The following is a 27,899-nucleotide window of genomic DNA, read 5'->3' on the forward strand; positions in this document are numbered from 1 at the left end:
TTCCCCAGTAGTGAAGACGCTTGAAGCCCTTCTACTCCCACTCCTCACAGAACACCTGACTCCAGCCCCACACCAGCATGGTTTCCGTAGAGTGCACAGCACCACCACCGTGGACTAAACCAAAACCGCCCCTGCGAGAGGACTGTCCTAGTAGCGTTGGACCTACAAAAGGCTTTCGATACAGTCAGCCACGCCACGCTACTAGATGACATTTTACAGTCGACACTCCCGCCAGGGGACCAAACTTCAAAACAGAGAAAAATAAAGCAAGGAGTACCGCAGGGTTCTGTCCTTTCACCCTTGCTTTTTAATTTCTATATTTCGAAACTCCCCCAGCCACCAGAGGGAGTCTCACTGGTCTCATACGGCGACGACTGCACGATAATGGCGTCGGGCAATGACATTGATGGCCTATGCTCCAAAGTAAACGACTACCTCGCCCGCCTTCCTCGCTTCTTCACTGCAACTTCAGGTGCACGTCGATGATACCTCAATACAGAATAGCAACAACGTCCTCAAGTCGCTCGCCGGCAGCACTTGGGGCAAAGACAAAGAAATGTTGCTGTCGACTTTCAAAGTAATAGGCCGATCGATTCTCAACTATGCCGCGCCTGTCTGGTCGGCTGGAACCAGTGATACGCATTGGACGAAGCTCCAGACTTGCCAAAATACTGCCATTAGGACCGCGACAGGATGTCTCCTGATGCCCCCAATTCAACACCTGCATGACGAGGCTCACATGCTACCTGTTAAGGAGCACAACAAAATGCTCGGCAAGCAGTTTCTGCTAGGGTGTCACCGTAGGCCTCACCCATGCAGACACCTGCTCGAGCCTGAGCCACCTCCCAGGCACATCAGGAGACACTTCCTCAACTACGTGGACGAGATCCAGGACAAAACGGACAGACCACTCCAGCATCAGACAGTGTACAGACAGGCAATTAACGACATTCATCGGAGACCCTTACCACGTTCTTAAGCTCCCGACCTCCGAATGCCGTTATCGGAGTCCAACCACCACCTATTGCAGACGAAGAGCTCCAGCTTCCCCGAGGGTCCCGCGTAACCTTGGCACAATTACATTCTGGATACTGTAGCAGGTTAAGCTCCTACCTATCCAGAATGGACCCCGACATACTAAACATATGTCCAGCATGCGAAGGCACCCCGCACGACACTAGCCACGTTTTCACATGCCCTATCAAACCCACTCATCTAACGCCTCTCTCCCTCTGGACCCAAGCCGTCGAAACAGGCAGTATCCTGGGCCTACCGTTAGATGAGCTAGACGAAGACGACCGCTAATTACACTACAGTGACAGGGCGAAGATACTGCTACAACAACAACACTAACCACCTTTTCATACCCCCATCAAACCCACTCCTCTAACACCCCATCCCTCTGGACCCAACCTGTCGTAACAGATAGTTTCCAGGGCCTACCGTTAGATGAGCGCACTGGCAGGGCAAAGTTACTGCTACAACAAGAACAACGCCAGTGAATGGCGTGGTAATATTGTGATTTGTGAGATTTAAACTAAACAAACTAATTAAAGCGAAGTTTCGCCTCCGTATATTTATATATATGTATATTTGTGATTTGTGAGATTTAAACTGAACAAACTAATTAAAAAGGAGTTTGGCTTGTTAAATTGTGAAGGCAAAAATGCATATAAAGCCTCCAAATTCATTTTTAATATAAATAGATGACGCCTTCGCAAGAATGTGTGTATATATATATATATATATATATATATATATTTATATGCATTTGTGCCATCACAATTTAACAAGCGAAACTCCTTTTTAATTAGTTTGTTCTGTTTAAATCTCACAAATCACAATATTACTACGCCATTTACTAAATTTTCACAAACAGGCAAGTTCTTTTCTTTTTTTTGGTTATGTGTAGTAAGGAGCCTAACGTCAGAAGTAATAAAGTAACTGTTTTGGGAGGACGCCACCTTCAGTATTGAATTCGCCTTGCCTTGATTCTATTATTCTTGGTCAAGTGGAGAGATCTGCTTGAGTTGAATAATTGCTATTTCAGTTTCAACTCGTAGCTGGGTATATGTATACGACGTATAAGTAACCTGATTAATAATTACAGTTGCGGTAACGTAGGTATGCTTATATTTAGAATTTTCTTCTAACAGGCTTAAACCTCCGATTTAAAATGTTTGAGGTTTGAATAATGAGTTTATCGGGATATAAATGTTATCTGAGTAAAACATTGTATAACTTTTCTAAGTGACTTTTACGAAATATGTGAGTCGTGAACTATCTCTAAAAGAAATTGAATAGACTGGTTGTTTGCTTATTAATACAAATACATATATGTGATGTCTTCATACAAGCTTACTTTATGTGATCAATCACAAATTTGGAATTTATCCAGTTCATGGGGCACATGTGCATCAACAGAAAGTCGGGTCACCAATAAATGCGCGTTGGTCTCAGTATCAATAATATGAAAGAGCGACTTGATGGTAATTATAAATTTTACGGCGCACGTGGTAAAATTGATCAAAATGTAAAATCGATGCGTATTAAAAATTTGAACGAGCGAAACGTTTTTTTCTGCTCCGAAAAGTTATAACCAAAAAATGTTTTTATGTTGCTCTTTTCAATCACAAAATACACGAAAGTTAATACACTTGGGGTGAAACTCAACCTTCTTTTTACACTTTGTAATATACATATTTCAGCTGTATTTACAAAAAAAAAGAAATAGTAAATATTGACGATAACTTAAATATGCGAGGTATGCTCAAAAAAAAAGGAGATTTTTGATTCTGTTGGTACACTCGCCTCGAAGATATAATGTAACATGGACAATTTTTAGACAAACCATAATGTTGTAATGGGAAAACTTTAGTATAATGTATATCGCTTTGAAAAAAAAAAGGTTAAAAGGGGGGGATAGAGGGGTGTATCCGCATCTTAAAAATGGAAACCGAACCTGCCGGAGGCTTGTAGTTTTTAAGTAATTGGGGAAAACTTTAGTATAATCTATTTCGCTTTGAAAATAACTGTTAAAAGGGGGGGAGGCTAGAATTTAGTATAATGTCTATCGCTTTGGAAAAAACGGTAAAAAGGGGGTGATAGGGGGGTGTATCCCCATCTTAAAACTGAAAACAGAACCTGCCGGAGGCTTATAGTTTTTAAGTAATTTAATGTTAAAGTTCTATAATTTAGCGAAAAGTTGGTGTTGCCATACACCTGAAATGAAAACGAAGTTCGCACGCAGGGATGTTCAGTGGAAGGTTCATTGTAAAACTGCAGTATTTTTTGCTGTAATTTAAAGTTGAGAAATAATTTTGAAAATAAAAACATACAACTCATTTAAACTTAAAAACAATGATATTAAGCGTATCACAAAAAAATAATAAAGTAATTAAAATTAAATTAAATTAATTAACACAATATTTTTGCGTGGAACTCCTTATCGCGTAGGCGGCCTTCGGCCGCGCTTCAAAAAAATAACCCTCATCAGTCCAACTCCGGCTACGCAATCCACAGTATTTTTGCGTAGAACTCCTTTTCGCGTGAGCGGCCTTCGGCCGCGCTTCAAAAAAATAACCCTCATCAGTCCAACTCCGGCTACGCAATCCACAGTATTTTTTGGTAGAACTCCTTTTCGCGTGGGCGGCCTTCGGCCGCGCTTCAAAAAAATAACCCTCATCAGTCCAACTCCGGCTACGCAATCCACAGTATTTTTGCGTGGAACTCCTTATCGCGTAGGCGGCCTTCGGCCGCGCTTCAAAAAAATATCCCTCATCAGTCCAACTCCGGCTACGCAATCCACAGTATTTTTGCGTAGAACTCCTTATCGCGTAGGCGGCCTTCCGGCGCGCTTCAAAAAAATAACCCTCATCAGTCCAACTCCGGCTACGCAATCCACAGTATTTTTGCGTGGAACTCCTTATCGCGTAGGCGGCCTTCGGCCGCGCTTCAAAAAAATATCCCTCATCAGTCCAACTCCGGCTACGCAATCCACAGTATTTTTGCGTGGAACTCCTTATCGCGTGGGCGGCCTTCGGCCGCGCTTCAAAAAAATAACCCTCATCAGTCCAACTCCGGCTACGCAATCCACAGTATTTTTGCGTGGAACTCCTTATCGCGTGGGCGGCCTTTGGCCGCGCTTCAAAAAAATATCCTTCATCAGTCCAACTCCGGCTACGCAATCCACAGTATTTGTGCGCAAAACTCCTTTTCGCGTGGGCGGCCTTCGGCCGCGCTTCAAAAAAATAACCCTCATCAGTCCAACTCCGGCTACGCAATCCACAGTACTTTTGCGTAGAACTCCTATTCGCGTGGGCGGCCTTAGGCCGCGCTTCAAAAAAATAACCCTCATCAGTCCAACTCCGGCTACGCAATCCACAGTATTTTTGCGTAAAACTCCTTTCCGTGTTAAAACCATTGAACCCAAAATTAAAACATCATATGCGTGTATGTCAGTGGTCGCCAACCTTTTCAATGTGTTGAGCTACCTTCAAGATTTTGAAATAAACAGTGAGCTACTTGCACAAGCCAACATAAATTAAATAATACACAGTTATATTCGACATAGAATACATGTATTTATTTTACTAATATACGAATATATAATAAACTTATGACTCATAGTGCTTATACTTATGCATAACTACATCCATGTTCACACCTATCAATCATAACAAAATTTTTTGCAGTCATAATGGCAAATCACAAGCGACTTAAAAAAACAACAAAACAGTAATAGTAAATTATTATATATGGGCAGATAAAAAGAGCATATTTATTGAGAAGGTTGACATTCTGACTCATCGATAATTTTTTTAATATTTGCAGTATAATTTGATACAGTCTTTCGAATACAGTTATCAAAAAGGATATCTGTAAGCCGATTGCGGTATTTATTTTTAATAAATTTCATATTGGAAAAAGAAGATTCACACAAATAAGTTGAACTGAATAACGCTTTCACTTTCAACGCAACACGACATAAAACTGAATACTTATCTTTACTTACTAAAGTCCATTTGTATTTGAACCTAAAGATTTTAAAGTCAAGTCACTTTGAAAAGCAATCAGTTCCATTTCTGTCACAGCAATGTCTTCGCCAAAGTTGTTCATAACACAAGTTGCAAACTGTTGTATATCAATGTCCATGAAGGGTGAAACAACGAATTGGGTCACTAAAGCAATTTTGCTGAAATCCTTGAAACGATTTTTGAAGTTTTCCTTCAAGTTAGAAACTATTTCCATATGATATTTACTGTCATAGGGCTCTAATAGATTTTTGGATATCTTTTCGGAAAGAATAGGAAAATGCTTAGTATCGCGGTTTTTTAGGTTTTGTTCCCAAAATTCAAGTTTTGTAATAAATGCATTTATATCAGAAATCATTTCCGCTATTTTTTTATCCCTGCCTTGAAGCTGCAAGTTAAGCTCATTTAATTTCTCTGTAATGTCCACAAGAAAACCAAAATCTGTGAGCCAAGTCGAATTTTCCAGTTCAGGAATCGGTTCATCGCGTTCTTTGAAAAATTGGAGTATAGCAGGCAGGACATCATTGAAACGTTTGAGCACTCGTCCTCTGTTTAACCATCGCACTTCAGAGTGAAGAAGTAGCTCTCCGTATTGACAGTCAATTTCATCAGCCAAGGTTTTAAATAATCTTCTTTGTAACGCTTGAGCTCTAATCTTGTTCACAATTTTCACCACCAGTTTCATAACGTTGTTCAAGTTTAGAAAATTTCCACATAATGCTTGCTGATGTATAATACAGTGGTAACTAAGAAATTGTTGAAAACTTTCATCCTTATGACATAGCGCCACGAGCCCCTTATCACAACCCACCATAGCAGGAGCACCGTCAGTTGTCAGGCCTACCATTTTTGATATTGGAATTTTCTCAGAAGAGATGAGATTTTTTAAATGAGAAAACAGCTCTAGCCCAGTAGTATGTCCTTTGAGTGGAATAAACTTCGAAAGATCTTCTTTAATTGTAAAATCACTAAAAGCCATCCTGACAAATATGGCCATCTGTGAGGTGTCAACTACATCTGTTGATTCATCCAGTTGCAGTGAAAAATAAATACAGTTATCTAAGTCACTTCTTAACTGTAAAAAAATATCATTGCTCATTACTTCTACTCGCCTCATCACTGTATTAGCAGAAAGTTGCATAGATTTTATAGCAGACACTATTTCGTCTTTATTTCTAAAGTTGGCGAATAAAGAATCTGCAGCTTCCAAAAATGCTTATTTTATGATTTCCCCGTTGTCCAGGTAACTGGGTTTTTAAATGTTTCAGTTTTTCTTTTCTTGTGGCAGAATTTAACGGGAATGCCTTCTCAAAATTCGAATGTACAGTTTTATGATGCCTCTCAATATTTCCTTTTTTAGTCAGGTCAGGTATTACATAACAAACAAACACTTTTGCCTTTAACTTCTGTGAAGAAGTATTGTTCTTCCCATTCCGAATGGAAATGGTATGTCTTCGCCTTCTTACTACTGCTTGCCATAATGTTTCGAACTCTAACCCAACCGCTGCACGCGGAACGTTGATAATGCCGTTCAGTATTAAACTGAGCGTAATGTCGACGTGCATTGCGTATATATAAAGCCAAAAAATTCTCGAACACGCTAATCGGTTCCAGCCGATCCTAGAACGGAGACGCGACTTCGCGTCGTGTTTGTCGGCGCGAAATCGCTTACCGAAGTGTTGCCGCAGTTTATCTATTTATTATGAAAATTTCTGAAATTTACTAATACTGGTATGATTTTCAGATTTAAGGATTTTTTGCAACGTGAGCAGCGCGAGCTACCAGAATTGCCTTTGCGAGCTACCGGTAGCTCGCGATCGACGGGTTGGCGACCGCTGGTGTATGTAGTAAGGAGGCACAATAACCCCCATCCCCATCATTAACACTAAACTTAAATACTTAATTTTTGTTCATATATTTATTTCATTTACAGTCATCCGGCTACACCATACTGTTGTCATTCCAATCTTCTTCTTATTCGCGTTTAAAATTGGAAAGTGACTGTATGGATAATTGCATTTGCATTTAATTTTAATGAAAATAATTCGAATATAAGGATAAAAATAAGTAAAACCACGCGTGTGAGTGTATATTTGGTGAATTTTAGTGAAGTGTTAAAAAATATATAGTGTAATGTGGCAAATTATCGTGAAGTTCCAAAGGGCATTTTCAAGGCAAATAATTATGAAATTATTACTTCCCGAATAATTTGGAGTTATAAAGAGTGTTCCTTATAGATTTTTATAGATACTTTTGAAAATAATAATAACGACATAAATCTCACTTATGCAGCAAACGAGAAAAGGAAGCAAATTAATAATAAATTAAAATCACACTTACGGAGATAAAACAATTAATAAAATCTCTAAAGAACAATAAATCGGCTGTATACGAACAAAATTCGGGAACAATTATGAAGCATATGCCTGACAAGGCAATAATTTATCTAAGAAATATTTTCAACGCTGCTATAAGTCTCAAATATTTCCCTAGTACCTGGAAAGTAGCTACACTAGCGACATCATATCGACCAATCAGCCTACTACCGACAATATCAAAAATTTTCGAAAAAATATTATTTGACCAGATAATCTCTATTATAACAAGCATGAATCTGATACCCCAACACCAATTTAGATTTAGGAAAAACCATTCAACAATCCAATAGATTCATAAAGTAGTTCACAATATTAATGATGACCTGAACAAAAAAAGAGTGTGCATGTCCATATACCTCGACGTAGCTAAAGCTTTTGACAAAGTGTGGCACCCTGGGTTACTCCATAAATTAAAAACACAACTACCTAATGACTTTTACCTTATGCTTAAGAGTTACATCCAAGATAGGAAACTCTATGTTAAATATAACGACGCATGTTCAGACATTCAACCTATGAACGCAGGCATTCCCCAAGGCAGTGTCTTAGGACCAACATTGTATCTAATTTACAAAACGAATTAAATGTGATATTAAACTGGTTCAAAAAATGGAACATCGAAATTTTAAAAATCGTTTTAAGACCTCAGTCCAATCTATCATTGCAAAATAAAGTACTTATTTATCGAACGATAATTGCTCCGATCTGGAAATATGGAATTGAGATTTGCGGCACTGCTGCAAAAAGTAATCTAAGTACACTTCAACGAGTCCAATCTAAAATACGTAGGACCTAACTAATGCACCTTGGTACATACCCAACGCAGATATTCATCGCGACCTTGATATCGATACCATTGATGAAACAATACAAAGCGCTAGCAGAAGACACATAAATAGATTATCAACGCACACAAATCCTATGATGAGAAGACTACCAAATAAAGAAAAATCTACCCAAAGTCGGCTTAACCGTCAAACACCAACAGATCTTGCAAAATCCATGTAATCAATTGTCAACTAATCGTATATGTCATTGTTTGTTAACCACTTGTTTTTAAATAATATGTATTTTGCTTCAATATGAGCTTGGGGGCATTGGCCCTTCAATATCACTCTCATTCCATCTTTTTGTAAATCAAATTACTTATTGTCTAACGACAGGTGTAATATTTTATGGAAGAAAAAAAAAATATATCAATATATATATATGTATATATATATATTAGGGTGGTCCAAAAATGCATGGGGAAAAATTTATATTAAAATTTTTATGCTGCCGCCCCCCAAAATAGTAAAGAATGAAAAATAAAAAGACCCGTATTTTTTTTTTTTAATCAGACCATATTTAATGGTGCCGCCGGGGCTTTGAAATATCCCATGTATTTTGCATGGGAAAAAAATACTTTTTCGTAGATTTCATGTAAAAACCTGGAAAATGAATATATTTTAACCGGATACCTCAGTTTCTCTTCATAATTGGTCAGGGAATAACAACCAATCTCACAAAAAAGTATCATAAAAGTAATATAAAATATTGTTTTTCGATTTTTTCTTAGATTTTCGTTTTATGGGGGCTTTTTGGGGTTCTATAAAAGATAGTTAATACAAAAAAAATTAATTATTTCATAATTGGTTGTTATTCCCTGACCAATTATGAAGAGAAACTGAGGTATCCGGTTAAAATAATAGGTCTATGAATAAGTTCGTGCGGTTTTTTTTCGAAATTTTAAACTTTATTGACGTAAAATGGTTACAAATTTAATATTCAAAATATTGTCCATCGCTTACTACTACTTTTTCCCATCTTTCTGGCAATTCACGGATTCCCTTTGTGAAAAATTCGGTCGGTTTTGCCGCAATCCACGAATCGATCCATTTTTTGACTTCATCGTAATTACGGAAGTGCTGGTCAGCCAGGCCATGTTGCATCGATCGGAAGAGATAGTAATCGGATGGCGCAAGGTCTGGACTATACGGCGGGTGGGGTAGGACATCCCATTTGAGCGTTTCTAAGTATGTTTTGACCACTTGTGCAACATGTGGCCGAGCATTGTCATGTTGCAAAATAACTTTGTCGTGTCTATCGGCGTATTGCGGCCGTTTTTCTCGCAGTGCTCGGCTCAAACGCATCAATTGTCGTCGGTAGACATCCCCCGTAATCGTTTCATTCGGTTTCAGTAGCTCATAATACACAACACCCAGCTGGTCCCACCAGCTACACAGCATAACCTTCAGGCCATGAATATTCTGCGCCGACGTCGATGTTGAAGCATGGCCAGGGTATCCATACGTTGCCCGACGTTTTGGATTGTCGTAATGGACCCACTTTTCATCGCCAGTCACAATTCGATGCAAAAAACCCTTTCTTTTGTGCCGTTGAAGCAGTTGTTCGCATGCCATAAAACGGCGTTCAACGTCTCTTGGCTTCAATTCATACGGCACCCAATGGCCTACCTTTCGGATCATTCCCATGGCTTTTAAACGTTTGGAAATGGTTGATTGATCAACTCCCAAAGTTTTTGCAACCTCTTCTTGCGTTTGAGCCGGATCTTGATCGAGCAATTCCTCCAATTCGGTATCCATGAACTTTGGCGGCGCACCCTCGCGTTCTTCGTCTTCCAAGCCAAAATCACCACTTTTAAAGCGTGCAAACCACTTCTGGCACGTTCGCTCAGATAGAGCATGCTCACCATAAACTTCCACCAAGATACGATGACTTTCGGCTGCTTTTTTCTTCATATTAAAATAATGAAGAAGAATTCCCCGCAAAAACACATTATTTGGCACGAAATTCGACATTTTCAAGTGTGGTAAAAATATTGTTGTTTACGCTTCAAATAAAAAACTTATACTGACGTTTGTGCCTTACGACAGTAGCTCTCCAATGAATGTTTGGAAATGTGGATCGATGGAATAATAATCAAGTTACGCCATCTGTTGTAAAACCGCACGAACTTATTCATAGTCCTATTATATTCATTTTCCAGGTTTTTACATGAAATCTACGAAAAAGTATTTTTTTCCCATGCAAAATACATGGGATATTTCAAAGCCCCGGCGGCACCATTAAATATGGTCTGATTAAAAAAAAAAAAATACGGGTCTTTTTATTTTTCATTCTTTACTATTTTGGGGGGCGGCAGCATAAAAATTTTAATATAAATTTTTCCCCATGCATTTTTGGACCACCCTAATATATATATATATATATATATTTTTTTTTTTTTTCTTCCATAAAATATTACACCTGTCGTTAGACAATAAGTAATTTGATTTACAAAAAGATGGAATGAGAGTGATATTGAAGGGCCAATGCCCCCAAGCTCATATTGAAGCAAAATACATATTATTTAAAAACAAGTGGTTAACAAACAATGACATATACGATTAGTTGACAATTGATTACATGGATTTTGCAAGATCTGTTGGTGTTTGACGGTTAAGCCGACTTTGGGTAGATTTTTCTTTATTTGGTAGTCTTCTCATCATAGGATTTGTGTGCGTTAATAATCTATTTATGTGTCTTCTGCTAGCGCTTTGTATTGTTTCATCAATGGTATCGATATCATTTTCCAGGTTTTTACATGAAATCTACGAAAAAGTATTTTTTTCCCATGCAAAATACATGGGATATTTCAAAGCCCCGGCGGCACCATTAAATATGGTCTGATTAAAAAAAAAAAATACGGGTCTTTTTATTTTTCATTCTTTACTATTTTGGGGGGCGGCAGCATACAAATTTTTTTTGTACCACCCTAATATATATATATATATATAGACGTATATAATATAGAAATAAACTGGAAAATTTGGTATTTTTTATCTTCTAAAATTGTTTATTTATAAGATGTCTGGCAGCACTTCTGATTGATGAAATAACCAAAATAGTAGAATTCTTGGTCAATTTTACAAATTTTGAAACCAAATATCTTAAAAACTGCGGGCTTGGGGCATTATATGGAAATTTTCGCATGGTTTTAACGCGGAAAGGAGTTCTACGCAAAAATACTGTGAATTGCGTAGCCGGAGTTGGACTGATGAGGGTTATTTTTTTTGAAAGGAAACGAGTTTTTTAATAAAAACAGCTAAAACCACCCTATTTGTTTTGCGGACATGATAATAGAAGTTTTGCTGAAAAAATCTGTTTATAAAAATCATAAGGACCCGTTTGTAAAACTGGACCCAGTTTCCAGTCGGCCTCGAAAACGCCGTATAGGATTTCGGGCTCTGAGTTACGGCTGCCGGAAAGTGTGTGGCCAGCAAGACGTTTGCTCTTTCTACCTCATCACATGTATATGTGCCATCTATGTTTTTGTTGCCTAGTTTATGGTAATGTCCACTCTCTCCTTAGCCATAGATTTATGGAGCCTAGCTGCAATGGGGGTTGAGGTGATTTCCTCGCAGGAATTTCTGAAACTACGCCTCTATGCTCTTCTAATTTCCTTTCCTGACCGACACCAGGTTTTCAGCCAGTTTGTTACTGAGGGTCACATCAAGGACCTCTTGTCTGTTTCTTGTTACAAAAGTTGGTGTACACCCAATATTTTGTATATAAAAATCATTGCTTATTATAACTCAAGTAGGGACTAACCTCTTCTGTTGCAGTCGGTACTCTCCCACGCCTCGTTGTGTGCAACAGAAGTGGTATCTTCCTCTTGTTGCAGTAGCATACCAGACTCCGTACCTCATATGGGTGAACGGTGCTATTGCCCCCCGCAAAGTATGCTGACGCCATTACGACTTTGCGGGTCCCGTCCACCAGCAGCTGTGCCTGGATCGCAACCAGATCCCGGTTCAAAAACTCTGCAATGCAGAAATAGTTAATGTTTCTATTTAACACTACAGATGCTTTAGGTCTCATCCCAAATTACATTGTTGTTCTGTTGTTGAGGCCCCTAACCTCGTCTCTGTAGGCCCACTGCTCTTGAGTCAGTATTATGCCCAGATTTCCCGAGGCAGACCATCGTGCCATGACGGCTGATGCAGCTACCGCACGATGGATGTTGATCTGGAATACTGTCAAGATTTTCGGGTTTCCTCTGGCTCTCGCGCCCTTTTGTCCAGCTCGAGCTTACCTAAATCCAGCCCCTCCAGGAGTTCTTGTTTCGTGGGGATATCGGCCGTCCCAGTAACTTGCCTGGCTTGGGCTGGTCGAGTAACTTGCCTGGACTGTGTCAACCCAGTGACTTGCCTGGGTTCCCCATCAGAAGGGCTGTTGTTGTTGTAGCAGCATAAACCATTCCCCTACCTACATACGGGGAATGCTGCTGGAGTGACAGTCCTTGGCCGGATATAAATCCGGGTCGTTTCGGTAACGTGGAACCGACTGTCGTGGAAACGACAGAAGGGCCTTCTACCGTAGTTGGTAGAAGTAGGCCATTTTTACTAAAGGATCACTACCCTCATCCGTAACCATTTGTTTAGGCTCTGCTTCCTTATCCCACGGCAGCTTTCTGCCTCCATGGGTCATCGTCAATGCTCAGGTTAAGCCTGAGCTCTGCATCCTCGACGTCGCTGCTCAGAATACACCACGCTTCAGCTTTCAAGCTGCTGTTCTGAGCTTTCAGCAGCCCTACTGCATATTTCACAGACTTATCTGCTCCCATTGGCTCGTACTCTGTGACATTGTGCATAGGAGGTATAAGGGGGGACCCTTGTCAAGCTGCGAGATTTTGATCTTAGCTGTACGGTTGTCAGGTCATATGTTTTGAGAGCTGTCCACTCCTTGATGTTGTCGAGTCACGTCATTTTCTTCCTATCATCTTTGTTCTTAAAATTTTTCTTGTATCAGCAGTTTTAAAAGATTTATTTGTCACCTCTTGTTAAACAAAGGAATGTCAAGAATAGCCAATTTATATTTATTCTGTTTAAAATTTATATTAAAAAAAACGTATAATTAATTAAAAAAAATACACAGGTGTGAGGAACATCCACTCGCACTTTCAACGAACCGACGACTACTCTTTTCGAACGTCAACCAGCGAATGCCCTCTCACATGCAAACTGTCGGTGACAGCTCGGCCTTTCCTGACATTTCGTCCTGCATGGACGAATCTTCTTCGTCATCATGAATGTCTAATTCTGGACTATTAGCGCACCATGGTTTGAGATTATCGGCGGACAGCACATTGCAATAGCGGCCCTGAGTGACCATCGTATCCGGTAAATCTTCCACGATATAGCGGTCGTAGTTTAATACCTTCGTCACCTGGTATGGACCCTTGTACATAGGATCGAGTTTGTGGGATTCACCCGTAGCTGTAAACACATTGTCAATTACCACCAAGTCGCCAACTTCGTACTTGTGCGGTTTCTGATGTCGTTTGTCGTATCTCTCTTTCCATTTAGTACGTTCGGTCATAATATTGGACGCTGCTATGTCGCGTTTCTCCTCCATGTCTGACACATGGACAACTTCATCATGCATAGCTTGGATCATTCGGTTGTGACTAACATCCCTTGGATCGAAGTAGAACACAAGATCGTTTGGGCTGTGTTTCGTTACCTCATTCTTCTGCGAATTTATACTCCATTGGATGGCCATCAATGACTCATCCCATACCTTGTTATTTTCCACTGTACATCTTAGAGCGTTCAATAGAGTTTTATTCGCGCGCTCAACCTGCCCATTGGCTCTTGGAGTTCTGATAGCGGTTTTGACATGCTGGGTTTTAGTACCTGGTCGATGCTCACATGTAAAATCAAATTCTTGTAGTCTTAGCCACCACCTGGCAATGCGCGGCTTCAATGTTGTAGTGGACTTAGTTGTTGCAATTATAACCTCGTCAACGTAGCTTATAATTTTGTTTCGGCTTCTCAAACCACGTACAAGTTGAATAATCATCTCCTGAAATACCATTGGCGCATTTCGAAGTCCAAATGGCATTACATTATACTCGTATAACCCCTCAGGTGCCAAAAACACTGTGAGCTTCTTGCTCTCTTCATGTAATGGAATTTGATAATATGCTGCAGTCATATCAAGGGTGGTGAAAACGTATTACCCCCAAGCTTTGACAACTGCTCTTCTACTATTGGCATTGGAAATTGTTTCTTTATCGTGACCGCATTCAGTGCCCTAAAGTCAACGCACATTCTACCTTCCCCGTTTGACTTCTTCACTATTACAACTGGAGCTGCGTAAGGCGATGAGCTCTGACGAATTATATTGTGCTTAAGCAAGTCGTCAATTATCGTGGAAAGTACAGGTCTTTGGATGAAAGGCACCTGGTACTGCCTACCTGTAATTGGTTTCTCGGTGCTGACAAGGATTTCCATAGTTGTTGTTTTACAACGTCCAAGCTTTCCTAAATCTTCTGCAAAACAATCATCGTATTTTTCAAGTAAATGAAGTACTTCATGCATTTCATCTTTACTTAATGATACGTCCACATTAAAACCGTTTGCAGTATTTTTCTGTATTTGCATATTTCCCGACTGTATAACTAATGAACAATCTTTTTGACACAAAACATCTCGTCCAATGAACAGATCGTATGGCATAAACTCATCGGGTACTATCTGCAATTTCGTATTCAATGCGATGCCTTCTATAACTAAATTTACTTCAATTTCTTCTTTGCTTTCAACGCTTGCACCCCCAAATCCCTCTAACTTTCTAACACATACTTTCTTTTCCGCATTGGTTGGTACTTTGGATTCGGATATGAGTGATGTGTCACTGCCAGTATCGATAAACGCCGAATACTGGTCACCATTCAGCAGAACACTTGACAATAACGGTGGATATAAATTTTCAGTAACTACCGTCGCAACCGTTGATTTTTCATAGCGGCAAGACTTAGAATCGTGTCCCACCTTGTTACATTTTGCGCATCTTTCCTTTCTTGGAGGCTTTGGACAATTTGCTGCAATGTGTCCATACTCGTTGCAATTAAAACATTTTATAGATTTCTTCTCTGTAGTAACATTTCGTGTTACCTCGTTTACATTTCTATTACCAATATCTGTACCTTTGAACGCACAATATACATCTGCTAAACTATCAAGAGAACGCAACAAATCGTTACACGTTGATAATTTCATTGCCAAAAGGGTGCGTGTTAAATTACTGTCATTTAGCCCCCGAATAATATATGTATTGATTGATTCTTCATCAACCTTACCTCGCCTACCAATATTTAACATAGTGTAATAATATTGACTCATCGTTTCACTTGTTCGCCTCTTTCTTCGTGATAATTCCATGTGCACTTCTGCCGTACACATTGTGAAAGGAAAATCTGTTTGAAATGCTGATACAAAAGCTGACCATCGTTGAAATACGGTTTGTGCATCGAGCCATTCTTTGGCCACCCCTTTCAACTTTGATTGAGCGGCTAACAAAATTTCTTGCTCAGACCATTCGTATGCTTCTCGTAGCTGTATAACTTTATCAACAAACTGTTTCGATGTTAAACTCCCTTTTAATGGATCAAAATCAGGTAATAATGCGATGATGTCGTGTACTGCGCTTCTTTTCCATTCACTTTGCGTCGTTGGGACTAACAATGGACGATCTACTGCTATTGGTGTACTACTAATATCATGTTGTGATGAACTCCTTGGTATTTCAGCGTGAGCCTCTATTGTGGCAGTTGAACGGTTATCGTGGCAACTAACTTCTGCTGGAATCGTTGTGGCGTTCGACGGTGTTAACGTTTGCCTTATCTGTACTGTCACCAAATCGTTTACAGACTTAGCTAGCCCCGCAATAATACCACGCATTTCTTCCATTTGCTTCTGCATAGCTGTAACTTCGCTGCTTACCTCCAACTCTTCAGCATCAACTTCATCAGCTCCGTAAATTTCTGTCAATTTCAGAATTTTTGCTGCTTTATTGCCCATTATCGTTGCACCTTGGTTTTGTAGCAATTTGTTGATTTGATCAACCCTTAAACTGTTTAATTTGATCATTTTTCCCATATTACAGTCTAATTAAAAATGAAAAAACCGGCTTGCTTTAAGTTCTTCAGAAATTCACTTCTAATCACGTTGGTTTTCCTTGAACGTCTACTCGTTGTTATGCCCGTATGGCTCACAATAATTCCCCTCAATAGAATTCCAGAACGTTCTTCAATATTGCAGCTATAAACACCACTGCACGTTGTACGTTGCTCTTAAGCCGTTGCAAAAACACAACACAAAAACCCCTACTCTTGCTTTTTGTTTTTGCGTTCTCGTCGTTTTATTTCTATCGAAGTCGTTGCAAACGCACAAACGAAACCTCTGCTTGTGCTCTTACTCTCGTTACTTCGATCGTTGATTTGTTGGGAGTTACATCCCTATCTGACTTCCAGTGAAAGCTTGGTGACATTCGGTTCAGTGAAACCGAAGTTATTGCGTCTAAAGTGTCAGTACGTTTATGTCATCGGTACAAAAATGAGTTTTGAATAAAGCGCTAATATCGAATTTTGTTTTAAAATCGGTAAAACGTTTACCGAAACATTTGAATTGCTGCTATCTCGTGCCAGAATTCATGAGTGGCCGAATTTAGTAATCACCACTCCATCGAAATTGTTCGTACATATATCAAAAAATTTTGAAATTCATGGAATCGGAGTTGAATATCTTCAAAACATCGATTTATCGCATTTTAGCTGATCATTTGGGCTTACGTAAGGTCTGTGCATGTTTCATTCCGAACAAGTTAACTGAGGGCCAAAAATTGTTCAGAATTCAACATTCGAAAGACCTCGATAAAGAGGCGAGAAAAGACGAGAACTTCTTTCACCTTGTGACACTGTAACTGGTGATGAAATGTGGGGTTTCCAAAATGAACCTGAAACCAAGCGTCAAAGTGCCGAATGGAAGTCCCCAAAATCGCGTTTGGAGAAGTCAAGAATCAAGTCGGTGCTCATTTGTTTTTACGGTTCCAAGGGAATTGTCCACAAGGAGTTCGTGCCAAGCTGTCAATGGAATTTTCTGTATTGGCGTTTTGAAGTGTTTGTTGAATCCCATTCGTCGTATTCGCCCTGAATACTTCGAAGGAGGAAGCTCTCTCTTCAATCCACACTTGTGACTGATTTTTTGACTTGAAATCACATTTTAACCATAAATAACTCACCGTACTTCTCCCTGTGACTTCTACCTATTAGAAAAATTGCATTTGACCATGAAAGGAAAACGTTTTACCGTCCGTATAAGCCATCCAAAATGCTCGTACCGACATCCCGAAGGACATTCCGCTAAATGAACTGGAAAACTCTTTCGAAAAGCGACCTTTTATGTCCGTTAGCATGTTCCTAGAGGTTGGCATTCTATTTAGCACTATATCATTTGATATTTAGTCAGTCCAGCTTATTCTCATAATTTTTCTATAGCACCACATTTCGAAGGCTTCTGGTCGGTGTATGCTTTTGGTTTTCAACGTCCAGGCTTCGCATCCATTTAAAAGTGTTGACCATACATAACATTTTAAAAATCTTGTCTTTAATCCAATTGTTACGTCCCGGCGTGTCAATATTTTTTTAATCTTCTGGAAGTCCGCTCTAGCCATTTCTACTCGGCCTCTTATTTCATGATCATGGTCCCATTGGTTGTTGTTGTTGTAGACGTAACTTACCTATATCATTGTAGTGTAATCACCGGTCATCTTGGTCTAGCTCATCTAACGGTAGGCCCAGGAAACTTGCTGTTTCGGCAGGTTGGGCCCAGAGGGAGTGAGGTGTTAGATGAGTGGTTTTGATGGGCATGTAAAAAGCTGGTTAGTGTTGTTGTTGTTGTTGTTTTAACAGTATTGGTAGCCCTGTCAGTGTAGGCATATCACCGGTCATCTTCGTCTAGCTCATCTAGGGGTAGGCCCAGGGAACATGCTTTTTCGACAGGTTGGGTCCAGAGGGAGAGGGGTGTTCGATGAGACGGTTTTAGGGGGCATGTGAAGAGGTGGTTAGTGTCGTGCAGAGTACCTTCACATGCCGAACATGTGTTTGGAATGTCGGGGCCGATTCTGGATATGTAGGAGTTTAACCTGCTACAGTATCCAGAACGTAGTTGTGCCAATGTTACACGAATCTCACGGGGAAGCTGGAGCTCTTCGTCTGCAATAGGTGGTAGTTGGACTCCGATTACGGCATTCACAGGACGGGAGTTCATGAAGGTGGTGACGGTCTCCCGGTGGATGTCGTTTATTGACTGTCTAAATACTGTCCGGTCCAGTAGGTTTCGGTCAGTTTTGTCCTGGATTTCGTCAGCGTAGTCTAAGAGGTGTCTCCTGACGTGCCTGGGAGGCGGCTCAGGCTCAAGCAGGTGTCTGCAGGGGTGAAACCTGCGGTAACATCCCAGCAGGAACTTGTGATCCGCTACTGGGAGCATTTGTGCTTCGTTATGCAGGTGTTGAATGGGAGACATCAGGAGGCAACCGGTCGCTGTCAGAATGGCGGTATTTTGACATGTCTGTAGCTTTATCCACTGCGTGTCACTAGTTCCAGGCGACCACACAGGCGCAGCATAGTTCAGAACCGGCCGACCAATTGCCTTAAATGTCGAAAGCAACAGTTCTTTGTCTTTGCCCCAAGTGCTGCCGGCCAGCGATTTGAGGACGATGTTGCGATTTTCGACTTTAGTGGCAATTGCGGTTGTGTGCGCAGAGAAGGAGAGCAAGCTGTCAAAGGTTACATCCAAAATTTTGGGGTTATTTACCGTCGGAATTGGTGTGTCGTCGACTTTTACCTTAAGAGACAGCTTGACCTCCTTTCTCCAGGTGGTAAAGAGGGTCGCCGTGGACTTGGTGGGGGAAAGTTGGAGATTCCTCGCAGTGAAAAAGCGAGAAAGGTCGGTGAGGTAGTTGGAACACAGGCCATCAATGTCATTGCCCGACGCCATTATCGTGCAGTCGTCAGCGTATGAGATCAGGGAAACTCTCACTGGTGGTTGGGGGAGCTTCCAGATGTAGAAGTTGAATAGCAAGGGAGAAAGGACACCACCCTGCGGTACACCTTGCTTAATCTCCCTCTGCTGTGATGTTTGATCTCGAAAAATCACTGACGAGTGCCGACCGCTCAGGTAGTTTGCGGACCACCTCTTCAGCCCTGGCGGGAGTGTCGACTGATAAATATCATCTAGTAGCGTGGAATGGCTGACTGTATCGAAAGCCTTCTTCAGGTCCAACGCTACTAGGACAGTCCTCTCCCAGGGACGGTTTTGGCTAAGCCCGCGATTTATCTGGGCGTTTATGGCGGTGAGTGCAGTGGTGGTGCTATGCACTCGTCGGAATCCCTGTTGATGTGGGGCTGGGGCCAGGTGTTTCGTGAAGAGTGGGAGTAGGAGGGTTTCAAGTGTCTTCACTACTGGGGAAAGGAGAGTTATCGGACGATAAGATTCCCCTTGGTTGGCGGGTTTCCCAGGTTTCAGGGATGATGAGAGTGGCCAAGGACAGATTGAAGACCCTTGTGAGGAATCCTACTCCCAGAGGTCCCAGATGCTTCAGCATCAGCGCGTTTAATCCGTCAGGGCCAATGGCTTTTGATGATTTCGATTTGTTGATGGCCCCCTGAACCTGATCACCGGAGAAAGTAAGTGGCGCACTGTCGTTCGTCAGTTTGTGCAGCCTTCTGGTAGCACGACGTTTGGTTCTGTCGCCCGGAGGATGCAGTATGAAAAGCCGGCTAAAATAGCTCGCGCATTTCTTCGGGTCCGACGAAGTGCAACGGTTGAAGGTGATAGCCACCTTGTCGTTGTGCTTCGTCGGGTTCGACAGGGACCTAACGGTGGACCAGGTGCTCAACCCATTTGATCCGCTTATGTTGATTTACCAGTTGCCGGATCTCCAAATTGAGATCCCTTATGCGGGGATCCCCGGGATCGGCCTGGCGAAGGTGGTCACGCTCGTTTGCTAAGCTGGCTGCTTCGGCTGGAAAATGGGGACGAATGTCCTTAAAATTTCCAGCTGGAATGAAGGGAGCCGCAGCAGCTGTGAGCACCTTGTGGAATGCGCGTTCAGTGGGGACGGGAAGAGCGGTAAGGTCGACGAGATAGTTGACTTTATGAGCCGTCACAGTATTAAAATAGCTGCGGTCCAAGAAACAAAGCTGCACGCTAGGTCATCTCTGATCACCAGGGATGGCTATAAGGTGCACAGACACGATCGCGAGCGAGACAATGGTGGTGGCCTAGCGTTTATAGTCCACCACACAGTGCAGTATCGTCTCATCGATGAGGAAATCGACCGCAGGGACAGCACCTTAGAATGTCAAGGCATAGCTATCCAGACAGGCGATTCCAAGCTCGAAATATTTAACATATAATATATATACCCCCTGTCACCTGCTGCCCGGCAGGATATCACCCTGATATAGGTGCGCTCATCAGAGGTGAAAACCGATTGGTTGTAGGTGACTTTAATGCGCAACACGACTTTTGGCATTCAAGCCTGCCAAATGATCGTAGGGGACAGCAACTGGCAGAGCAGATAGACGACTCGACATTCAGCACAGTGAACGACGACGCCCCCACCAGGGTAGTGGGCAATTGTAGCAGCTCGCCTGACCTAACAATAGCTAGCGCGGGTCTGATAAATAGCATAACGTGGCGACCTATGCCATCGCTTGCATCAGACCACTTGCCCATTATCGTCTCGATCGAGAGACCTGCCGACTTTGCTTCCGCGAATCACCGGTTCTACTTTAACTTTAAAAAAGCTAATTGGGCCGGCTTCACGGAATTCACCGAGGACACCTTCGCCGCTCTTCCCATCTCCACTGATGTGCGCGTCGGCGAACGCGCATTCCGCAAGGTGCTCACAGCTGCTGCGGCTCGCTTCATCCCAGCTGGATGTTATAAGGACATCCGTCCTCACTTCCCAGCAGAAGCAGCCAGTTTAGCAAACGAGCGTGACCACCTACGCCAGGCCGATCCCGGGGATCCCCGCATAAGGGATCTCAATTTGGAGATCCGGCAACTGGTAAATCAACACAAGCGGACTAAATGGGTTGAGCACCTGAAGACTTGTAACCTCACCTCCGGAGTGAGTAAGCTCTGGTCCACCGTTAGGTCCCTGTCGAACCCGACGAAACACAACGACAAGGTGGCTATCACCTTCAACGGTTGTACTTCGTCGGACCCGAAGAGATGCGCGAGCTATTTTAGCCGGCTGTTTACACTGCATCCTCCGGGCGACAGAACCAAACGTCGTGTTACCAGAAGGCTGCACAAAGTGACGAACGACAGTGCGTCACTTACTTTCTCCGGTGATGAGGTTCAGGGGGCCATCAACAAGTCGAAATCATCGAAAGCCATTGGCCCTGACGGACTTAACGCGCTGATGCTGAAGCATCTGGGACCCCTGGGAGTAGGATACCTCACAAGGGTCTTCAATTTGTCTCTGGCCACTCTCATCATCCCTGACAAGTGGAAAGCAGGGAGAGTGGTCCCACTATTGAAACCTGGGAAACCCGCCAACCAAGGGGAGTCTTATCGGCCGATAACTCTCCTTTCCCCAGTAGTGAAGACACTTGAAACCCTCCTACTCCCACTCTTCACGACCCACCTGGCCCCAGCCCCACATCAGCACGGATTCCGACGAGTGCACAGCACCACCACGGCACTCACCGCCATAAACGCCCAGATAAATCGCGGGCTTAACCAAAACCGCCCCTGCGAGAGGACTGTCCTAGTAGCGTTGGACCTAAAGAAGGCTTTCGATACAGTCAGCCATTCCACGCTACTAGATGATATTTATCAGTCGACACTCCCGCCAGGGCTGAAGAGGTGGTCCGCGAACTACCTGAGCGGTCGGCACTCGTCAGTGATTTTTCGAGATCAAATGTCAAAGCAGAGGAAGATTAAGCAAGGTGTACCGCAGGGTGGTGTCCTTTCACCCTTGCTTTTTAACTTCTACATCTCGAAGCTCCCCCAACCACCAGCGGGAGTTTCCCTGATCTCATACGCTGACGATTGCACGATAATGGCGTCGGGCAATGACATCGATGGCCTGTGTTCCAACTACCTCACCGACCTTTCTCGCTTTTTCACTGCGAGGAATCTCCAACTTTCCCCCGCCAAGTCCACGGCGACCCTTTTCACCACCTGGACAAAGGAGGTCAAGCTGTCCCTTAAGGTAAAAGTCGACGACACACCAATTCCGACTGTGAATAACCCCAAAATTTTGGGTGTAACCTTTGACAGCTTGCTCTCCTTCTCTGCGCACACAACCGCAATTGCCACTAAAGTCCAAAATCGCAACAAGGTTCTCAAATCGCTGGCCGGCAGCACTTGGGGCAAGGACAAAGAACTGTTGCTTTCGACATTTAAGGCAATTGGCCGGCCGGTTCTAAACTATGCTGCGCCTGTCTGGTCGCCTGGTACTAGTGATTCGCAGTGGATAAAGCTTCAGACATGTCAGAATACCGCCATTCGGACAGCGACCGGGTGCCTCCTGATGTCACCCATACAACACCTGCACAACGAGGCACAAATGCTCCCAGTCGCGGAGCACAACAAATTGCTCAGCAAGCAGTTCCTGCTGGGGTGTTACCGCAGGTTTCACCCCTGCAGACACCTGCTTGAGCCTGAGCCGCCTCCCAGGCACGTCAGGAGACACCTCCTCGACTACGCTGACGAACTCCAGGACAAAACTGACCGAGACCTACTGGACCGGACAGTATTCAGAGAGTCAATAAACGACATTCACCGATAGTCCGTTACCACCTTCATGAACCCCCGTCCCGTGAATGCCGTAATCGGAGTCCAACCACCACCCATTGCAGATGAAGAGCTCCAGCTTCCCCGTGAGACTCGTGTAACATTGGCACAATTACGTTCTGGATATTGTAGCAGGTTAAACTCCTACTTATCCAGAATTGACCCCGGCATACCAAACACATGTCCGGCATGTGAAGGTACCCCGCACGACACTAACCACCTCTTCACATGCCCCCTTAATCAGACTCATCTAACCCCCCTCTCCCTCTGGACCCAACCCGTCGAAACAGCATGTTTCCTGGGCCTACCCCTAGATGAGCTAGACGAAGACGACAGATGATATACCTACACTGACAGGGCTAACTATGCTGTTAAAACAACAACAAACAACAGCTAGCCCTGTCTAGTGAACTGTAAGCTGGCTAGTGTCGTGCGCGGTGCCTTCACATGCCGGACATATGGTTAGTATGTCGGCGTCGATTCTGGATAGGTAGGAGTTTATCCTGCTCCAGAAGGTAATTGTACCAATGTTACGGTCGAATCTCGCGGAAGGTGGAACTCTTCGTCTGCAATGGATGGTGGTTGGACTCCGATTACGGCATTCGGTGGTCGGGAGCTTAAAAAGGTGGTGATGGTCTTTCGATGAATGTCGTTTATTGTCTGTCTAAACACTGTCTAGTCCAGTAATTGTGATGTACTATACTCCCAATGGACCCAGCTTTTTCAACATCAAAGCCAATGGCTTTAGAAGATTTCATTTTGTTGATGGCACCCTGCTGTATTTCGTCAGTTTGTGCAGCCGTCTGGTGGCACGGCGCTGGGATCTGTCGGCCGAAGGATGCAGTATGAATTACCGGCTGAAATAGCTTGCGCATCTCTTCGGGTCCGACGAATACAACCGTTGAAGGTGATATCCACCTTGTCGTTGTGCTTCTTCGGGTTTGACAGGGACCATATGGTGGACCAGAGCTTAGGCACACCAGAGGTGAAGTTTTTCGTTGCTCCCGAATTGAGATCCTTTATGCGAGGATCCACGGGATCGACCTGGTGTAGGTGGTCACGCTAGTTTCCAGAACAACTGCTTCAGCTGGGAAATTTGGACGTATGTCCCAGATTCTTCCGGCAAATATGAAGCGAGCCGCGGCAGCTGTGATCACCTTGCGGAATGCGCGTTCGCCTACGCGCATATCAGTGGGGATGGGGAGAGTGGCGAAGGTGTCCTCGGTAAATTCCGAACCCCGAGAGACATTCTACCCTCTCATATTGTAGAGCTCCTAAACATTTCATTCGGGTTCTAGCTAATGCAGGGCAAGAACATAGAAGGTGTTCAAGAGCTTCCCTCTCTTCTAGTTTATTGCAAAATCTGAAGCTATCATTGTTTGCAATTCCCATCGTGTACGCGTGAGCCGCTAACAAATTGTGGCCTGTCAGTATACCTACGATAGTCCTACTTTCGTTTGGGGTCGAAACCCTCCCCGTGGGCAAATGCAAATCCCATAATCAGTTTTCTGCTGCATTGAAAATATTTCATATGAAAATTTTTTGTTCCAATTCCAATTGAAAAACCAAGAATTTTTCGAAGGCTGACGCAACGTCATGACTCACAGCATTGAAGATTATTATCGCATTAGCACCTACATCCCATACTTGGATCAGTTCACTACACATCTACAGGATCTATTTTTGAAGCATCGGAAAATCTTGGCGAATTTCGCTTGTCTTTGCCCCAAAATAATGCCAACTTTCGATGAAGCGTTTTGTAAAGATCTGTTCCAATCGTATGCTCCAATTTTGCAAGATACCTTCCCGGAAACATGGATAAGTGAAGTTCAAATTTGGAGAGAACCACCGCAGGTACAGACATCCATAATCCGCTTGAAGCCCTAGACATTTGCAAAAAAGACGCCTTTCCGAATGTCCACCAAATTTTTCGGATAATGGCGGTCAGCAAACGAAAGGTCTTTTTCCACGCTGCGACGCTTGAAATCTTCCCTGAGGTCTACAATAAGAGAAGATCGTTTGAATGGACTTGCTTCTATGAATATTTATCGCAACGTGAATGTAGACATTGACTTCGTATTGAAAGAATTTTTTTGCGTACCTCGAAGAGTCGCAATGTTATCGGCGCATAGATCAGCATTGGGAAAAGTGCATGCAGTCATTAGACTTTGAATGAAACCATGTTAAAATGTTTTTAATAAGATGGAAATTCAAATATAATGACCTAAACCACTTCTTGAAGGTATGCGAGCATCAGAAAGATTTGGCGAAGCTGCTTTTCATTGCAAAATATTTTTAATGTATATAACTAATATATTCATTGTATAAAACAGAACAGAAAAAATATTTTACTTCTTTTTACATGTAATCCCTGCACACGATCCTTAAACACTCAACAAAAAGGCAATTTTTCTTTACTATCTCATTTAACGTATATTGAAAGAGGTTAATCGCATTTATTAAATCTTATTTGTGAATGAAATTTAAATCCAGAACCATCGCTATCCTGTCAGAGTATGGAAATAAATTTGCTAACTTTCCCACAAAGCTTTTTCGCGATCATAATGACTACACCTCTTCTGTCTTGAAGAGTCATTTCCTGAGTAATAAAACTGAACGCTTTTTTTATACAGCCGTTTGATTGCCACTAGGTATTGCTTATACCAAGAAAGTCAAGATTTAGTCTGTTAAATTCATTGATTGTGTTGTCTAATTTACCTGATTCGTATAAACTTCTTACATTCCATGTCGCAATATTTACGTTCCGTAATTCCATTGCTCTTTATGTAAATTGCATAAATAATCACTGATCCAATTCATGATTCCTGCGGAAGTGATTCCGATTATTGGCTCTGGCTCTTGGGGGGGAACCGCTGATCCACGGTTGGCCAATTCATCGGCAATTTCGTTTCCTTGAACACCGGAGGGTCCTGGATCCCATATAAGTATAAGCCTGTTCTATCTTGCGACAGAATTAAGCTTTTTCTTACATTCTTGAACAATCTCTGAGGTTTGCTTCGCGTTCTCCAGGGCCTTCAGGGCAACTTAACAGTCATTGAAACCTCCTATCTGTTTTCCGCTCTATCTTTCGATTTTCCATTCGCCTACTCTCAGAATGTCAAAAATTTCCGTTTGGAATACAGTTGCCATTTCCTCCATAGTGATACCTATTACTATCGTTTAAGTACCATCCGGCTCCAGACCCTATTTCATTCTTGGACCCTTCGGTAAAGAAAATATCCATCAAACCTCTCTGAATGCATTCTGGATTGCTCCATTTCTCTCGCAATGGAAATCTGACATCAAATTTCCTTCCAAATGAAACGGTGGGTATCAGGTCGTCCTTAGGTGCCAAAAACAGTGCATACTGCTCAGATAGCAACTTAAAAATTTCTCTGTGCCCCGAAGTTCCGTCTGCGTGCCAGAAACCATATTTATGGAGTCTACATATTGCTTTTATTGCTTCCTGTTGCATATGTAGATCCAAGGACAGCAAATAAATCATAGCATTTAAGGCATCACCAGAGGTTCGTGCAAAGCCTCCTTGGGGATTTATCCGATGTTAGCGCACAGACATCGTCCGCATATGCTTGGACATGAAAACCGAGTTCCTGCATCTCCGCTAGTAGAGAGTCTACGACCAAGCACCACAGCATCGGAGAAAGAACACCCCATTGAGGACATCCTTGCTTGGCCCTGACGGTGATTATTTCGTCACTGTTCTCACCAGCTGTTAACAGCCTCTCAGAGAGCATGGAATATATCCACTTTACAATGATTTGATTAACTCCATGTCGTTAGGCAGAAGAACATATTGAGTCGAAAGTGGCATTATCAAAAGCCCCCTCACATGATTTTCCACTCTGGTAAGCGTGTTGATTTCTACTAAATGGACTTCTCGACAATACCACCACTCGTTCTAGACTTTTCAACACGAATGATATGAAACTGATTGGTCTAAAACTTTTTGTTAGGGAATAGTCGTCTTTTTCTGCTTTTGGAATGGTATATAACCAAGTGCAAAACAGGCTGTGAAGATCCTCTTCTGTATCCTCCTTTCTTAAGCATTGCGGGCTATATTCCGTCAGGTCCAGGCTACTTGAAGTTCTCGAAGAAAGACAAGGAAAAGCTTACCGTTTCTTTTTAACTATCCGAGTAGCAATATGCCAGCTATACCTAGAGGTTCCACCGTCGCTACCGTTATTGTTCATGCCACTCTCTACTTCAAAGAGTGTTCTACTACCCGGAAAATGGGTTTCGAGTAGAGCATTAAACGTTTCCGATTTGGAAATGGTGAATGAACCATTAAGTTTTCGAATGGAATCCATCTTTACTGAGCGATCTAGATGAAGGACTTTACAAAGACTCTGAATTTGAATTTGAATTTGAAGAGGTCGAGCCAAGGAGCACCAGGAGATTTGGTGGCTTCTAAAACACTCAGGCTAAAAAGCCCATTGTATTTAAAGCTCTGGAAAGGGGGTAGATAGTCGAGGAGGGAGGGAGAAAAGTATCAGAGAAAGAGATAGGAAAGAATAGAGACAGAGATAGAGATAGTTAGTCCTGTGAGAATTTTCCAGATTCTTTGGCAAATCTGTAAATATCCTCCAGTTTTAGAGAACGAATATTAGTCATTCCCATGACATCGGAACCCAATACTCGTAGTCGCGCTCTAGCAAAGGCAGGACACTCACAGAGAAAGTGCTCAGTGCTATCCGCCTCCTCCAAGCATGACAGGCATACCGGGTCCTCGATGATTCCAATGGTGGTCATATGCTGACCCCATGGGTTGTGTCCTGTAATGATGCCGACCATCAACCGAATGTCTTTCCTTCTAAGTTTTAGTAGAA

At 42.5% G+C, this 27,899-nt stretch overlaps 2 protein-coding genes across 2 annotated transcripts in view; one reads left to right on the plus strand and one right to left on the minus strand.

Moving 5' to 3' along the window:
* Positions 1-1,992: 1,992 nt before the first annotated feature.
* LOC128869370 (uncharacterized) overlaps positions 1,993-27,899 on the plus strand; it is a 98,065-nt gene continuing 72,158 nt past the window's right edge. Inside the window, exon 1 of the mRNA XM_054111912.1 lies at positions 1,993-2,124. The gene's annotated coding sequence lies outside the window, so the exon portion shown is untranslated. The remainder of the gene's footprint in view (positions 2,125-27,899) is intronic.
* Positions 14,389-16,329, minus strand: LOC128869894 (uncharacterized). The gene has a single exon (XM_054112491.1). It carries the CDS (start codon positions 16,327-16,329, stop codon positions 14,389-14,391), a length of 1,941 nt encoding a protein of 646 aa, XP_053968466.1.

This window comes from Anastrepha ludens, chromosome X (genome assembly GCF_028408465.1).
Source record: "Anastrepha ludens isolate Willacy chromosome X, idAnaLude1.1, whole genome shotgun sequence".
Taxonomy (NCBI): Eukaryota; Metazoa; Arthropoda; class Insecta; order Diptera; family Tephritidae; genus Anastrepha; species Anastrepha ludens.

What these genes read in the sequence shown, in the direction of transcription:
- LOC128869894 (XM_054112491.1), bottom strand. Translation starts at nt 16,329, where the DNA reads ATGATCAAATTAAACAGTTTAAGGGTTGATCAAATCAACAAATTGCTA.